Source organism: Aspergillus udagawae (genome assembly GCF_001078395.1).
Source record: "Aspergillus udagawae IFM 46973 DNA, scaffold_5, whole genome shotgun sequence".
Classification (NCBI taxonomy): domain Eukaryota; kingdom Fungi; phylum Ascomycota; class Eurotiomycetes; order Eurotiales; family Aspergillaceae; genus Aspergillus; species Aspergillus udagawae.
In genome coordinates, this window is record NW_025091268.1 from 223,482 (window position 1) to 239,701 (window position 16,220).

General features: G+C 48.9%; 7 protein-coding genes across 7 annotated transcripts; 2 read left to right on the plus strand and 5 right to left on the minus strand.

The window, feature by feature from the left end:
* Window positions 1–1,823: 1,823 nt before the first annotated feature.
* Aud_006891 (ribokinase) lies at window positions 1,824–2,876 on the plus strand (the record flags this gene model as incomplete). Its single annotated transcript, XM_043291788.1, has 1 exon — window positions 1,824–2,876. The coding sequence occupies one exon, from the start codon at window positions 1,824–1,826 to the stop codon at window positions 2,874–2,876; it is 1,053 nt and encodes a 350-aa protein (XP_043147723.1).
* Window positions 2,877–2,908: 32 nt separating this feature from the next.
* Window positions 2,909–4,853, minus strand: Aud_006892 (uncharacterized protein; the record flags this gene model as incomplete). The annotated part of the gene is made up of 4 exons (XM_043291789.1): window positions 2,909–3,618; window positions 3,671–4,304; window positions 4,564–4,686; window positions 4,848–4,853. 4 exons carry the CDS (start codon window positions 4,851–4,853, stop codon window positions 2,909–2,911), a joined length of 1,473 nt encoding a protein of 490 aa, XP_043147724.1.
* Window positions 4,854–5,409: 556 nt separating this feature from the next.
* Window positions 5,410–7,317, minus strand: Aud_006893 (sugar porter family MFS transporter; the record flags this gene model as incomplete). Its single annotated transcript, XM_043291790.1, has 5 exons — window positions 5,410–5,849; window positions 5,908–6,052; window positions 6,107–6,222; window positions 6,273–7,117; window positions 7,172–7,317. The coding sequence occupies 5 exons, from the start codon at window positions 7,315–7,317 to the stop codon at window positions 5,410–5,412; spliced, it is 1,692 nt and encodes a 563-aa protein (XP_043147725.1).
* Window positions 7,318–8,174: 857 nt separating this feature from the next.
* Aud_006894 (putative C6 transcription factor) lies at window positions 8,175–9,623 on the minus strand (the record flags this gene model as incomplete). Its single annotated transcript, XM_043291791.1, has 1 exon — window positions 8,175–9,623. The coding sequence occupies one exon, from the start codon at window positions 9,621–9,623 to the stop codon at window positions 8,175–8,177; it is 1,449 nt and encodes a 482-aa protein (XP_043147726.1).
* Window positions 9,624–10,022: 399 nt separating this feature from the next.
* Aud_006895 (uncharacterized protein) lies at window positions 10,023–11,000 on the minus strand (the record flags this gene model as incomplete). Its single annotated transcript, XM_043291792.1, has 1 exon — window positions 10,023–11,000. One exon carries the CDS (start codon window positions 10,998–11,000, stop codon window positions 10,023–10,025), a length of 978 nt encoding a protein of 325 aa, XP_043147727.1.
* Window positions 11,001–11,718: 718 nt separating this feature from the next.
* Window positions 11,719–12,938, minus strand: Aud_006896 (SGNH/GDSL hydrolase family protein; the record flags this gene model as incomplete). The annotated part of the gene is made up of 4 exons (XM_043291793.1): window positions 11,719–11,741; window positions 11,826–12,027; window positions 12,091–12,714; window positions 12,765–12,938. 4 exons carry the CDS (start codon window positions 12,936–12,938, stop codon window positions 11,719–11,721), a joined length of 1,023 nt encoding a protein of 340 aa, XP_043147728.1.
* Window positions 12,939–14,164: 1,226 nt separating this feature from the next.
* Aud_006897 (uncharacterized protein) lies at window positions 14,165–14,570 on the plus strand (the record flags this gene model as incomplete). The annotated part of the gene is made up of 2 exons (XM_043291794.1): window positions 14,165–14,171; window positions 14,245–14,570. 2 exons carry the CDS (start codon window positions 14,165–14,167, stop codon window positions 14,568–14,570), a joined length of 333 nt encoding a protein of 110 aa, XP_043147729.1.
* Between the last annotated feature and the right edge of the window lie 1,650 nt (window positions 14,571–16,220).

Here is a 16,220-nt window from a genome sequence, read left to right on the forward strand (position 1 = left end):
TTATATCATGTATACATTCTCTTGGCTTCGGGAACTGGAGACCTATAGACGACTTTTAGATGACCTTAATCGGTCCAGCCCCGTTTATTCAGCCATTCACGTCCGTCAGATCTGTTGTTAGTCGGTCTGGGTCGTCCAAGAAAAAGCTTGGATTGATGCATTTAATTCCCTCACGCGCCTGCTAGGCTGCTATGATCTGTTCCCTGCTATCTATAACAACAGATATGACACATACTGCTTTCTTACGATTCGCGGCATTCGCGGCAGGCGAAGGAAGTCGTCCAATTGACGGACCATTAGGAGCAGTATCAGTACCATTTAGCATGGCTCTTCTAGGTACTACTATTGTCTTCGTGTTAGTACTTCTGAACTTGTGACGTGAGAGCAACAATCTCATTTCAGATTCAATCCATTGCCTTCTCTATCATTCAGGGCTAGCAGATGCTTGATAGAGCGAGCGGGTTGATCAAAGTTTGAAGCTCCATTGGCTCCCAAAAATCCCTCTCATCCTGTACCTCGCAAAACATAGATGCCTAAAACGGGACTGCAGAAAATTTTTTCTCTCAACTTCTGTGGCGCCTTTTACTATCATAGCTCTATCCAATCACTTGAAGGGGTATCTATATATTGTCTATGCTACCAACACGGCAAATAGAGGGCCAAAAAATTCATCAAGAGTCACAGTCACGATGAACACACAAAGTAAGAAGAACGGTCAGGGAGGATGATGCGGTATCTTATTACACTCACAAGGCTAAGGTAGAGGGTCTCTTTTCCCGACCTGGAACCACTTCTAAATAATACTGTGCTCAAGTGGTTAAAGGCTGGTGGTGAAAGTTGAGGATGGTACTGGCGCGGGTGTTGACTCTGGCATAACCCTTCTAATTCTATTTCAATAAAATATAACCAAAAACGAATATACTCATAATCTTATAAGTATAAAGATTTTGGTTAATTTTATAGCCTCTCAGCTCTCTCTTGTCGTTATATTAGTTAGCAAACTGTATATCCTTACATCCTTCCGTTGAGATGGCTCCTTACGTTGAGGTGGCAGGGTCGCACCGCTAGGACCCTGAAATTAGGTGGAAGGGTCAGTTAGGCTAGAGACTCTTTCATGTGTCTAAATTATCCATGGGATGCACGACTCTTAATGCGGATAACTTAAAACCATACTTGGCTACCTTAATTCTTCGCCAGTATGTTATTCTCCTTGGCAAACATACCTTAAGAAGGTTATTAATGGTTCTAAGGTAGCCAAGCATATGTACTCTCTAGTTCTTTTCAGTTTGCAGCAGCCTTGTTTACTGCTTCGCGCATATCACATAGGAGACTTTATCCATGAACATAGTATTACCACTGCTTATGACAGCTAGCTCTTCCTGTTAACTGATTTATTGATTCCTATTATTTAAACAGTATCATATGTGGCTTCTACTGTTTAATCAGTGATATATGATAGTTATACGGAGGAGAGGGTTATGACAACTTTGAGACATTTGATTTTGTTGCCGTAGCCTAAATTCCCCCAGACTTATATAACTGCGCGAGCGCGACATTTTATGCGCTCTTCTTTGGTGAAACCAATCAAATCAGTGCAGGGGGATTAATATTTCATATGCAAGAGATGGTTTGGAAAATTATTTACTTGCATGCAGTGGGCCGATTCTAGGTGCATAGCCTACGGTTCCCGCATTTGGACGGCTCCACCTTGGCATAGGCGGGCTAAGTGAGGACAAACATAAATATCCAAGTTGCAAGTCATCCATATTCTGATTCAGTATTAATTTCTTAGTATTCTAAACACCACATTTCAAATTTGCAGCATGTCTTCCAACACGACCCACATCTGCGTCGTCGGTTCGCTGAATATCGACTTCGCAGTATCAACATCCCGGTGTCCCGGGCCAGGGGAGACCTTAACAGCAAACTCACTCTCCGTGACTGCGGGCGGAAAGGGTGCAAACCAGGCTGTCGCATGTGGTCGAGCCTCTCTCACCTCCAATGACGCCGCAAAAGTCACTGTGAGCATGATTGGCGCTGTGGGCGCCGACGACGTCTACTACGCAACACTGATCCGACCGACGCTAGAGGGTTCCGGTGTAGATACAAAGTATATTGAAGAGAAAACAGACAGCCGCACCGGGTCGGCAACAATCATCGTTGAAGAATCAGCGCACGGCGAAAACAGGATCTTGGTGGTGCCAGGGGCCAATCATGCGGGGATGGATGATGCTCAGAAGATCCTCGCTACGATCCAATCCTATCCTCAATCTCCGGCTTTGGTTGTTTTACAAGGCGAGATTCCCAGACACACGACTCTGGACTTGATGAAGCATTTCAACCAGCCAGGAAATCCAACACATGTCCTGTTCAATCCTGCCCCGGTCTTCGAAGATGGCGTCCCAGTTGACGCGCTCGCCAACACATCCGTTCTCGTCATGAACGAGACCGAAGCGGCGCAAATGCAGGCATCCATCTCAGCAGATTCAGCGATCGACACCCAGGCAACAGGCGAGTTGAAGCCGGAAGACCTGGCGAGGCGGTTCCATGAGCTCGCGAACGTCAAGATCGTCCTAATTACCCTTGGGGCGAAGGGTGTTTTCTTCTCGACCTGCACCGGCAGAAAGGGCCTAGTCGATGGGATTCGGGTACAGAGCGTGGTTGACACGACGGCCGCTGGCGACACCTTTGTTGGATATTTTGCCGCGGCATTTGCCGAATTCATCGCGACATCGGCCCCGCTTGAAGATTTCGATAACGCCATTGAGCAGGCTGTTCGACGGGCAAATTGTGCCGCGGCCTTATGCGTGCAGAGGCCTGGATCGATGCAGAGCATTCCAAAGGCCTTGGAAGTCGATAGGTTGAACAACCACTAGATGAAATCATAAAGTCCCGATGTGCTCTGGCATCAAGCAATTGGTTCTTCGTATCGTGACATGCGCCACTGGGATTGAAGAGATTCGATCTCGTAGTCCAAGTTGATCCCTGTCAACTCCGTAATTCGTCGTAGCCGGTTCAACACCGCCGACTGCTGTAAATGGTGGGTCATATCTTTGGCTATGAGAAGCAGCGCCGCGATGAGGATCGGGTCCCACTGCTCGACCGTATCGTTGCTAGTTGCAATACCGGCAATGGACTGAGCATGCCAGATAGAGGAGGACAGGCATTTCGGGCCGGTCAGCGTCTTCACAAAGCGCGGTTTGCGAGTCAGAAGGAGAAAAGACGCGACATGGTAGACAGCATTGGCGACTAGTGCGAGGGGTGTGGTGTAGACCAAGATTGGGAAGGAAGATGCATTCTGTGGGTCAATCTCATCTGCGTGCGCAGCTCGAACATCCAAGACGGGCTGCACTTGCAGGGGACGATTCTGATACCATCTCCGGCATTCCGTCCATAGATAACTCCATTGCGATACAGGATTCAAAGCGGGGACTGTATCTACTTGGCCCAGGCCCTCAAGATATGTGGTTGGGCCCCCGAAAATGAAGGTCAAGGTATGCGCGAGAAGCAAGAGAATATGCTGATAGACCTGTTTGATAGGAGCTGACTGTGAAGTGGACACTGGCGGGGGCATCAGCATATGTGGGGGCTCAGAGCTTATAATAGATGCAGCAAGATCTGGCCAGTGTTAGCTTCTGACAATGAGCCCAGGAAGTTTTATCCAACTCACCGATTCTGAGTGTCACCCAGAAAGACGGTTCATTGAGCCCTCCGTCAGAGGCTGCCAGGCATCCGAGGCCTCCTGGCGCATTGATATGACCAGTCACCAAAGTCTTCCACTGGGATGGACGGGAAGAAAAGAAGTCATGCAGCATGAAAAATACATTTCCTACTCTCTGGATAGTAGTAGTTTGCAAAGGAAGGCCGCTCTCAGCTTCGTCGCGAAACTTGAGGCTCATGGCGAGGTCGTCGGCTGCGTGTCTCGGCACCACAAGCGACCTTTGGCCCGCAGCAAGTGCAAGGATAGCAGCAAGAAGTGGTCGGACCCGCCTGCCAAGGATCAGGAACTCGAGGCCGAAAGCACGGCTGGGATCGCCGACATCAATCCAAGGGGCTAGCGCATAGCAGTAATGTCGCAGTAACCCTGTCTCAGGATCATTGCCGGAATCCGACAGAGCGGTAAAAGAAAGCTCGCGCCGAGCCTGCTGGACTGGAATAGCACTGCTCGAAGAAAGGCGCGCCCTAGCGTGATTGGGGGTTGGAAGTAGTTCTAGAGGCTCTGCATGGCATTCTGCTGGAGTTTGCTCGTGCTCTACCGTCCCACTCTCGTGCAATGAAGGCGTTGCGGGGGTCTCATCCACAAACTATCGACTGTCAGTCAGCGGACTCGATGCGCACTCCTTTGGCAATTATCATCCTACTCTGATAGTGCTATACGTTGATCCTGTCCCATCGGATTGTAGATCGGATACATTTGCAACCGAGACAAAGGTGACTTTGCTGGGATATTTACAGATGAAGCCTTTTGCAGTGCAATTGTCACAGCGAGGCTTGGCCTCATCGCCTGAGTGGGAGATACAGTCAGATTTCAACACCTCTTAATAAAGTGTCAGTAATTCTTACATTTTCTTCTGCGTCGGCGACACGTCCAGCAGCCAGTGCGCACACGTTGTTTGCCTGCTGGGGTAGTTCTCTTCGTCGGCATCGTGGTACTCGGTTGTTCCCCAGGACAACCCGAGAATGGTGCTGTGACAGTGTCAAAAAGGGGTCTTTGAGCCTCTGCACCCCAGAATTAGCCAGACTTGGACTCCTCGGCTGACCGATGAAAAGCGGCTTGACCGTCAACCGGTTTTCGTTCGGTTTCCTCCATATCGGGGGATGTGGAGAAACCCCGGCCGGAATTTTACTGACATATAAAGGACTGCTGGGTATGGACCAATCAGACTAACCCCACAATCCTGAATTATGTACCTCTTTTACGTAATACTTTTGGTTCACTTTTTCTTGCTTTTCAGGGTTTTCTTGCTTACAGATTTGTCTAATGCATACGGATTGATGCCTCGCTATCTGTTGACTTGTAAGGAAAGAAAGTGAAGTCGCTGGCATTAATATTCAGAGATGAATGACTCTGACAACGACTCGGACCAAATCAATTGTTCATCCGGCCGTCATCCCTCCAAGTTCACTCTGCTGATGCCGAATGGGTTACGGTCTTAATATGGTGATAGGCTAGGTATTCTAAATTATGAAATAAAGTAAGGTGATTGTCTCGATATAGACTACACATGAAGTAATATAATGTCTACAAGAGACCTTGAGAAAAGTTTGGTAAATCTGGTGATTAAACTAAGCTGATGGAACACCATCCCCGGATATATATATATATCTGAATACATATTCAACGTGACAAGGAAAAATAATTACAGACACATGCGTTAATCTCATCCGTCATATAATGAAGAACATCATCTAGACATTCTCCACAAACTTCTCTTCCGAAATTGGCCCTTTCGACATACCGTTGCCTCCCTCTGCCCTGGCCAGCAGTGCCGTCAAGCCGACATCGCGTTGTGCTTCACGAAGGAGCTGGGCGTCGCGCTCACCGGTATGACTCTTGAACACCCGGTCCATTTCCTCCAATGACGCGTTCTTGGTCTCAGGGAGGTAGAACTGGACCCAAAAGATGCCGACCAGAAGGAAGACGGCGAAGAAGATATACGTGCCCCATTGCCACGATTTGAGCATGGGCGGTACGAAAAATGCAATGGCAAAGTTGTTCAACCAGTTGCTCGAGGCTCCGATGGAGGCTCCCTTTGCTCGGATCGAGAGAGGGAAGATTTCAGAGACCAGCGTCCATGAGACTGGACCCCAGGTAGCGCCAAAACCAGCGATGTAGACCCAGATCAGTGCTGTAATCGGGTAAGCCAGTGTTGCAAGGATCAGGGGTGACTATGGAGGAACTCTTACCAACTGCAGTCCATCCGGCTGCGACATGAGACGGCCAATCGTGTTGGAACTTGGCAACAATAACGCCAACAATCACCATACTCAAGAACATGACCACCGAACCGACCAGCAACATGGGTTTCCGACCAACCCGGTCAATGATCAGCTATGGAGTATTAGCTAGGCGTCGAGCAAGGGGCAGGAAGAATAGATGACTTACCATAGCTGGTACGGTGCTTACAATGAACACAACTCCAGTGACACCAGTGGCCAGGAGAGCGATTGTTCCGCCAGTCAGTCCGAGACTGACAAAGACGTTGGAAGCATAATAGATAACTGTGCAAAATGTCAGCCTAGGACAGGTAGCAAGAGCTAAGTAAACGTACTGGCATCAATTCCACTCCACTGTTGGAAGAACATCACCAGCCAGGCGGTGCAAACACGCTTGAAGTTGTCCATGGTGGAGAAGCAGTTGGCATACTGCGCCCACTGGTTCTTCAGAATGCCCTTTTCAGCCGTGTTGGGGAAGGCTCTCTTCTCAAACAATGCCTCTGCTTTGATTTCAAGATATTCCATCTGGACAAGGTCATGCTCGACCGGCAATTTCCTCATCCAGGCGAGCGTGGACTGAGCCTCCTGGTCTCGTCCAACTTTGACCAGCCACCGAGGCGAGAAGGGCATAAACCAGATGCCGCAAGCAAGTGCAAAAGCAGGGATCCCTTGAATGATGGAGGGCAGACGCCATGCCAGATCGGATTGTGTTTCACCAGTGCCGCCAATGTAATTGCTGCCGTAGCCCACCCAGAAGGAAATCATGATACCCAGGATGGTTGCAAATTGATAGAAGGAGACCAGGAGACCTCGCATTTCCGGAGCGGCCAGTTCGGCATTGTACAAGGGGCCGACACCGCTGAAAAGACCAACTCCCAGACCGGTAAAGAATCGCCCAGCATACAGGAGAGAGGCCATTCCTGCCGAAGCACCAACGTAGAGATAACTTCCTAGGATGACCCAGCAGCACGCCGCGAACATGGTGTACTTTCTCGAGAAGATCTCTCCAAAGACGCCGGCAGAGAGAGATCCCACGATACCACCCAGCTGAAGAACGGAGGTGAGCCATCCGGTAGCCGCAGAGGAATGAACGACCGATGGGAAGTTTTCCGTAAACCGAGTCATCACTAAGGATTGCCCCAGCACTCCTTGTTGGTAACCATACTCGAAACCACCAAACCTATCCATCGTTAGTCAAAGCAAATTTCACAATATCGCAGCTCGAGGCACTTACGAGGCAAAGAAGGCGATGAACAGAACCTTGGGGTTCTCCCGTAGCGACTGCCACATCGATTTCTTCTCCATTTGGGCCCGATGTTCCGCATAGCCCACTGGCTGGGAGACAGGTGCCTCCAGGTCAGAAGATGAACGACCACTCATATTGGCGTCTGGTCAATAAACCCAAAGATCTCAGGGTGATTATTGTGTGCAAATGAGTCGCCTCAGACAAGGGACGAAAGGATTGACGAGAGGGGGAACATGATTTTTATAACCATTTTCACTTCTCCGAGCGATAATGGACTTTGGGGAAATTTTCCAGTTTCTCCAGAATAAACACTAGGAACAGGCAAAAATCTGGCCACATGAAGATCAGCTCACTCCAGGAATTCCCCAGAGAAATCTCTTGCTTTGGCCCAGTCGGGGTGAGGGAAATGTGGGGATCCCGCACAACGTGGTGCTTTAGGTTGCGAGCCGTAGGCTACGATTTCCTATTTCGGCGCATCGGAGGCCACCGAAAATAAGCCCTATCCGTAAACGGATACCAGAGCCTACCTGCGATGCAAAAGCTTGGCAGATGGCTCCACGCATCCTTGCTCCAAGAGTCACCTTGTGACTTCGAAAATTTATTGACCCCACACCATCCGTCACTAACTTCGGAATTAGAGGCACAGTGCAGTTTTTCTACGTCAATTTCAACATCGGGTTAATGACGCGGTTCTTCCCGTCCCAATGAATTAGGTATTATTTTTTTGTCTTGGAGCCATCTAGAATCTGGGGAAGTTGAGTCATGCATAAGCAGTACTCGTAGCGAGGCACCTCTTTTGAATGGAATGACATGATGCTCAGAAGAGGGAATAAATCAGGCTGAAATAATGCACTGGATAGGTGAAATTATATACATGCTCTCGACCTTTTATACCTTGGCCGAGGATAGAGCAATTAATTTTCTCATCATTGAAAATAACTGTCATTACTAAACGCTCATCCACGGCATCATATTACATAGAAGGACAGACTCATATGGCAGAGAGAATTTCACCTGACTCGTATCCCCATGCTCGCTCAAGATCCCTCAGTCTCCACAAGGCACCCCAGCCAGTGCTGGTTTCGATCTTCTTGAATAGTCTAGCCACCTCGAGATGCTCGCTTCGATGGCTCAACAACTTTCCAGCGATATAGAGTGGCTGGATGGCGTTGATGAGGTTGCCACTGTGAGGGTTCGTCAACGAGATTCCACAAACCCTCCGAGCATGCCAAACGGGGGAAGAGTGCGGGCTTGGAGAAATGAGCGGGGTGTTTGCCGGTTTCATCTGCAGCATCATGATGCAGGCCGTGTGATAGAGCTGGTTGCCTGAGATTGCTGCCCAGTGCGCAAATAGGATCTCAGGGAATATCTGATCGCCGCCAGTCGTCGTAGTCCGAATCGGGAGCATGGCAGGACATCGATGATCATTCCAGAATTGCAGTTCCTCCCAGAGCTGTCTCCATTGTTCGGAAAACGGTCTCGTGTCGTTCTGATCCAACTCGCCCAATTCCAGGAACCGGGATCGCCGGCATGCCAGATTGCACGCCTTCGCGCAGAGATACACTGCCCAGTTCGCATGCCTGTCAGGATTCGAACAGCCGTCCTCGCAAAACAGATTCTTGACCATGATATCTCGCTCTTCTTCCGAGTCGGCGGCCTGCGGGGGGACCCATTTGTGAAGTGGAAGGATGGTGCCTTCTGTTCCCTCCGAGATAATTGCTCCACACAGTTCCATTCGCGCATAGCACCAAAAGACGGCCTGAAGATGACCACCGGAGAAACCATTGACGTTATAGGCGTCGAAGAGAGCCGCGCAGCCCTCGACATGACGTCTCCAGTCTCTAGGGCTGACGGACATCAACTCCAGACACCCCAAGATACAGACAGTTACTAGCACATTTGGATCTTTTGCTTGGAGATATGGGCTCAGCAGCCGAATCGACTGTTGGTAGAGCTCCAGACTATCATACGACTTGTCCAGGCAAGCCTTGCGCTCGGTCTGCCGGGCTGAAAAGGCCAAGATAGCATAGAACAAAGCAGGGGAGCTTTGAGCAAGAACGGGGATATGCACACCAAAATGACTTTGTTCATCGAACTTGTCCAGGTGAGGAGCGCACTCGATGATCCAATTCTTCAGGTAGTGGATCAGCCTGACCTTTGGGATCGAGACCTGTGCGAAATCCAGACTATTCCTCAAAAGCCCCGACGCGGAGTCCTCGATCGGATCCGACGGTCTCGGTGATTGATGCCTCGTGGGAGCATGACTAGCCACTGCTGTGAAGAGTACATCGCGCAGTTCTTCCTGAAGCTGCAGGAATCGCGGGTTTGCTGCGTACTCATCTGAGCTGGAGATTGTCCCAGGAGAGAGGGTCGTTTCTTCCTCGAAATGAGAGGTTGCAGTTTCTGCAGGCCTTGCGCCTGGACCGACAAAGATACTCATTCTGTCTCGTAGAATGCGGCAGATGAATATCCATTCGTTGCGTAGGTCGTCTTCTCCTTAGCAATTGACTGAGCACTATTTGTATATTACCCGCCCAATAGGTCTGCCTTCATGTAAATTTCATTTACATAGCCGAGAACCCTGCAGCTCCTCGGCATGTCCAATGCTGTCGTTTTCCTCTCTGAATTCTTTGATAGAGGCTGACTCTGCTGAATCTGAAATGTCTATGAATACTAGTTCCAGGTTGTTTGGCGCACTACCAATATCCCCCGTCTTCGTGGGAACAGGAAGGGAATGTTGGGGAAAATTAAGACAGGCGGAGACCTGAATATTCCCTTTTGTGGCTAAGTTTGCCATTTTCGGTATGGCGTTATTAGTTCACTGGGAGTCACGTGCTGACTAATACGGGCCTATTTCGCGAAGCACAATTTCCGTATTCCCAATAAATCTCCATGACTGCTTGACCTTGCCCATAAGATTCGCAGCCAATGCGTGGCCTACCGCGTGGCCTACCGCGTGGCTGAGGTTCTGTATCTCGTGCATATGGGTTCCCAACGGGTATATTTTCCCATTGCTGAAATTCTCAGGGAATTGTTCTCGTATCACGGGCAGGTGCCTGTGCCACTCCTCAGCATGTGCCACGAAGAGGTCAACATCGAAATCGTCCAGATTGATGGCGGAATTGCCCTTATGGCGTCCTCGAATCCCGTGACTCAGACTGCCCACATATCGAAGTGGATGGCCATGGTATGAGAACTGTCCTAGCACGGCATCGATATCCTCCTTGATGCTCCTGAACCGATGAGCCCAGATCGCCTCGCCTTGCGTCAATATGTTCTCGCGGGCGTCCACCTGCCGTAGGTCGATCATAGCATTCTGGTAGGCCCACGCGGTGATATTCCAGTTCAGCGTGTCAATATTCTGAAGGAGCCGGACCACCCCTTCGCGGGCCTGTGCGCGCTGCGGCTCTGCAAGTCCAGCAGCCTCGCTGATCCGATGTGGAAATGCGTCTTTGAATAACAAGGTGTATTCTTTCGTTACAGAAACCTGGAAGTCTTCGATCGGGTGTAGTATTTCAGCCTCGAAACGCTGTTGGATGTGTGGGTTTTGTGTATGACTGAAGTATACTTTCAGGTATTCGATGTCGTTATACGATGCTCTGAAAACGTCTTCCAGAGGCAGGATGAGGGGTACTATGGGCGGTACGATTGGAGGATATATAGACGCTGTAGCATTGTCCCTAAGGCTAGTGACCTTGGAGAAGTCATATCGCAGCCAAGGAAGCGATGATGAGGGTGTCGGTCTGCTAAGGATGACGTGGATCAATGTCCATGCTGCTACTAGAGAGCAGAGACCTTTTTTCAATGAGAAACTCATCTATATAGTGGTCAGTGACATTCAGGGTCCAGAGTCAGCAAAGAAGTAGACACCGGCCTAGCTTTTGAGTCAATAAGCCAACCGTACGATGCGCCCTGCTTGAGTTGCAATTTTCAAACTCATCACTGTTATTAGTCAGAATTCCATGTCTGCAGGATATTCATATACCTTCCTGGTCTCATTGATAAGGTACCGATCCGATCATGGCGCGTGACCACCTTGCAGACTGCGTCGACCCCTTGCATGAGGTGGCTTACTCGGGCCAGTCAGAGGATGCCAGGTTATTGTAGGTCCTTTGGCTTCCTAACTTATGCTGTTGCATGAATTGACCTCTCACTAAACAGAAACAACAGAATACTAGGCAAAGGACTTGGGCCTCTTTGAATTCAGGAACGCTGTTAAAAACACAATCTATTACTCGCCGCCTGCAATCGGCCCTATCTTAAATTCACAGGACGACTCTGCTTGTGAGGATGATGGCAGAGAGGTACCCTAAGATTTCACAAGGTGTGCTTATAGGTTAATTCAACGTCGGGTAGGTCGTGGTCTCATATGCGGGAATATTGCTGAACTTGACTTGAATCGCTGAGGGATGAGGCAAGAAAGCGTTGCCCTATGCATGATACAGACTATGAACCTTACTACGAGACGTGCGACGAAATTGGGCATCGGCATGCGAAATGCGATAGAAATTTATATTAACTGGATGCAGGGACATTCAACTATAGTAGGCGGCCCAGACTGAAAAAGATCCAATCAATATCAAAGAGAAGCCCGAAACGATCCAATGGCAAGTCTAACTTCTCCAGTATTTTGCCCACTTACTTTTGCCCTTGACGATGTTGACAAACTCACGCGCAATAATGCGGTCAGTCTGCTCCGATGGATGAAGATCATCATACCACAGGTAGCTATCTCGGACAGCATTAGATGCACAGGGGCTCCCACAGCGGTAGACAGAACTTGTGACGTTGTACGGTGCAGTGCCATTCAAATACTGCGAGGGGTTCGCCCAAATATCAGTCATCTGAGAATGGATCAGCCACAAGGTGCCACAGCCTAGAGGTACTGGCAAATCGACGAATCCTACCAAGGCATGAACATCATAAACAGCAAATCTGCTATGCGGATATCGATCCGCGACAACGACATCATACGGTGTTTGATAGTCATACACAGCATTGACCATGGTCACATACTGGCGCATCTTCTCGCTAGGCCGAGTGATATTGGAGTCGTAAGCAGCTTTATCGGTCCAATACTGCGCGTTAACGGAGCCGCCATTTTGCGGAAGAGCATACAAGGGACTCAAATCTAAAGGCGCCATGTTCATAAGCACAAACACTCGCGCGCCTATCGCGTATAGCCGATCAAGTTGTGCATATAGACAGTCGGTCAAATACGTCAGAGGCATTCCCGCAGGCTGTACTTCGGTGAGAAAGCCTCCGTAGCCGATGTCGTTGGTGCCTATCCAGATGGCGTAGACGGTTTCATCTGGCGGGTTGACCAAGGCGGGCTCTCCGGTTGTATTGCTCACATAGCCATTGTCCGCAAGATAGCTAGGAATCTGATTTTGCTTCACGCCGTTTCGAACAGTGTTTGCGATGACAGCATCGCAAACCGCACCTGACCTGGCGTAGTCGTAGACGTTTGCGCCAGTGTATTGGCGTATGTAACTGGGCCATACACGACCTCCGGTGCTTGTCTTGGCTGACTGTTCGAGATCGTAAGCACCTCCGATTCAATAGAGCTTCGGGGCTGTACCTCAGCTGCAACTGGCGGCTTGTATGATCGGATACCGTTATCGGTGTAGCTATCGCCGAAGACCACGAGAGAAGTAAACTTCTTCAATAGTTCTCGGGAGCGCGGCTGGAGTGGCCCACTGACTGTGGCAGTGGGTGCTAGGGCGAGCACAAGCAGAGTCAAAGCCAACTTCATTTTCGCTGCGTGATCCGTCAATTCAAAATCTAAACCAAAATCTGTTCATCAGCAGGCTAGAACGACCATATATAGGCCTACATCTACGATCATCTAACCTGGTTGGAGGAATCTCAGAAGCCGTCTCAGTCGCAGTCATGCCGCTAACGTCCAAGCATGAGGACTTCATGGTTGGCGGATTATTAGAACCATACTTAACGGTAGGTTATGCAGAAGTGTATGTCTATATGGCTGTTTATTATGCTTCTAGCCAAGTCGCCCGGTTGCGGGGTCACACTGCATTTGTTACATGTACCCCTCTTCGCTCATTCCAGCCGGTGGCGGTGTCCTATAGTACTGGCTTTGGCTAACAAGCGGAGAGACACTAAGACCATCCATAGTAACAAAGGACATAGTCCCCCGATATGGTGAATACCATCAATATGCCCAGAGAGGCTACAATGTCCACAAAGCCGGGATTGCATTGCCCTGTGGTGGGGTCGTCGGGTTGTCGGCATGATTTCAGCCGAGTAAGCTCTTCTTCCGGATTGGTTTTCTCCAAGCTTTCAGTCTCTATCAGTCGGTGGTACCTTGCGGAATGGGAAAGGCATGCTGGAACCGTTCCGGATAAGATCGCAGTTCCCAGCGCCCTTGACAGTGCATTGTTCTGGGTAGAGGACTATGACACGATCCGCTGCAATGGCACTTCTTCACAAGTAGTAGAGGTTTTTTGGTCGATGCATCCCTGAGTATTCAGACCCCAAGTTCAGCCTATGCTCAATGACAGGAAGTTTCGAGAACGTCCTAACAGATGGTGCTCGGCATTTCATCAAGCGCGTAGATCTACACATCATCAGTGCCAAAGACTTGAAGACCACCTTTAAGTAAAATGTAGAGTTGCATATCCATTGGAACTGTTGTATTGGAAGTTTCATGGTCTGCATATCATACAGAGGATTCGCTGCATTGAATATCTGCTAATGATTAACGACAAAATGTACAATGGAGCTTGGGCAACCGGTCATTGAGATGAAACGAGGTTGGGCGGGTAATATATGAGGTTGGGCAAAAAGGACGAACTGAAAAGGAGACCCCTCGCAGTGTTATGGCAAGACAATGGCGCATCATCCCTGATATAGTTTCAGAGATGAAACTTTCTTTTTCTTGGAACGCTCATGGAGAATGCTCAGAGAGCTATGGCGCCAGCTCCTGAGGCTCACTGTATCGGTTCTTTGCTCTTACTGTCAATGGCGCGTATGGATCTGAGTTCATCGGCATCAATGAGGGCATCGAATTCAAAAGCTGTTGTCGCTTTCTCCGCTCATAGGCACCCCATATCAGCGAAATGAGAGATACAACTCCCAGGGAAACTCCGACGCCTACACCAACGGCGAGCGTTTTCGAGTCACCACTTCCCTGATCGGATATGTTTGTATTGGCGTTGCTGGCACTGTTTGTTGGACAGCTGGAAGGAGAAGTGGAAGAAGTGCCAGTGCTGGAAGCGGTGGTGCTGGAAGCGGCCACTATGCTCGTCGCCATAGTGGGTTCAGCAGAGGAGGAAGTATTCGCCAGGACAGCTTTGTTGGGGATTATACTGCCAAGGGGAATCTGAATCGGTGCCTGGCTGTTCGCGCAGCCTATGCTGTTGGATGAATTGGCGACAATGGAGTTTGGGCAATACAGGGCATTGCCCCCAACATTACTGTAAAGAACAATAGAGCATCCAGAGTTTCGAGTATTTGGTACTATACAGTTGGGATGTTAGGTATGTTATGATTCTGGTGGAATGTGACTCTGCCAGCTCTTATACGCACCTCCAGAACACTTATCATCACATGCTGATGAGAGAGACCATTTACTGTCGGTGCAGGCTCCGCGATAAAGTGTGTATGGCTGAGATGCCCCCATACAGTACCCATTTGTTAGACAGACAGAGTCAGTTTTACAACATGGTGACCCACTGCTTCCAGAAAAGCATGGAGTATACCCATCAGCAAAGCTTCCGTCAGGGTAATAACAGCTCTGGGCTCGACAGAGGCCCACGAGTAGAAAGATGTACAAGAAAGGTTGCCAAGACATTGAAAAAAGTGCCGAAACTGCTGTAGGTTCAAATATACATGGAGGAGAGAAAACCGTGAGGAATAAGTAGAGTAGGACGGTGCCGGAAAGTTATTTAGAAGAGGCAAGGGGTTAGCCTAAATGCTAATATCAAGGAAGCGCCAGGGCTCTCTGACAACCAAGCAATAGCATTACTAGTTTGATCATGGTTTGATCACTGGGATGTTCTACCATCTCTGCTTTAGCTGGCTGAAACCCGCCGTTGTCTTTAGTCCTTGTAGATGGCAGCCTAGCCATGCACCTGGACGGAGAGGGCGGCATGCATACACTAAAGATGTATGTTGACTGCGCCGCAAATTCATAGATCACAATTTCAGTGACCATAGTTCATAGCCCAAATATCATAATGGGTCAGGTGGGTCACATGAAGGATTATGGCGCCTTCGCGCCATACAAGCTATCGTGGATCAAGAGTACTAAGAGCTCATGTGGGTTACAGAGTGCAAGATATCCAGCCAGTGTTCCCTGGTAACATCTTCCTTTTCAGTACTCCAAGGCGATTCAGACAATCTTGTTTTACAATCCATTGTTGATCATTATCTCAAATTTAGATAGTAAATACCTGAGTTGGTAGCAATATTTGAATTTTCCTGCTGCGCCTGCCACACCCTGGCCAAATCTGTCCTGGAACGACATGGTCAAATACTAGCAATGCAACCTCGAATTTGAGAAGAGGTTAATGTACGGGGAATTTACGGAGTAATAATTAGTAATTGTTAGCGACTTTTATTGTTCTCATTCGCCAGGTATGATGTACTTTGGGCCCTTACAACAGTGGCTTGTTTCTTGAATTCTGATTTGGTTCAAGCCATTGCTGTTACCCGCATCAATTGGGAGATCACAGTGTCGGGGCGCTTGTGCCCCTTTTTTTTAGCAAGAAATCACCTACAAGCTAAGGGTGTAGCCGGTGAAACTGGCAAATAGAATTCAATCGTTTGGCATATGGATCTGCGACTGCGTTGCTAATAGGTCGAATAACAAGGTAATCTTACCATAAACAGTTTAGCTACTTGTTAGGGTGGTGGCTGGACCCTGTCAAAATCAATGAACATGGAGAATTGCCTGGGTAATGGTATTACTATTTTTACTCACGTGCTTTATCACCACGAGGATACCTCACGTTCTGCACCCCCGTCGTCGAGTAATATCACTTCAATTCTCGCCCTCCCAGTATTTAAACTAGGT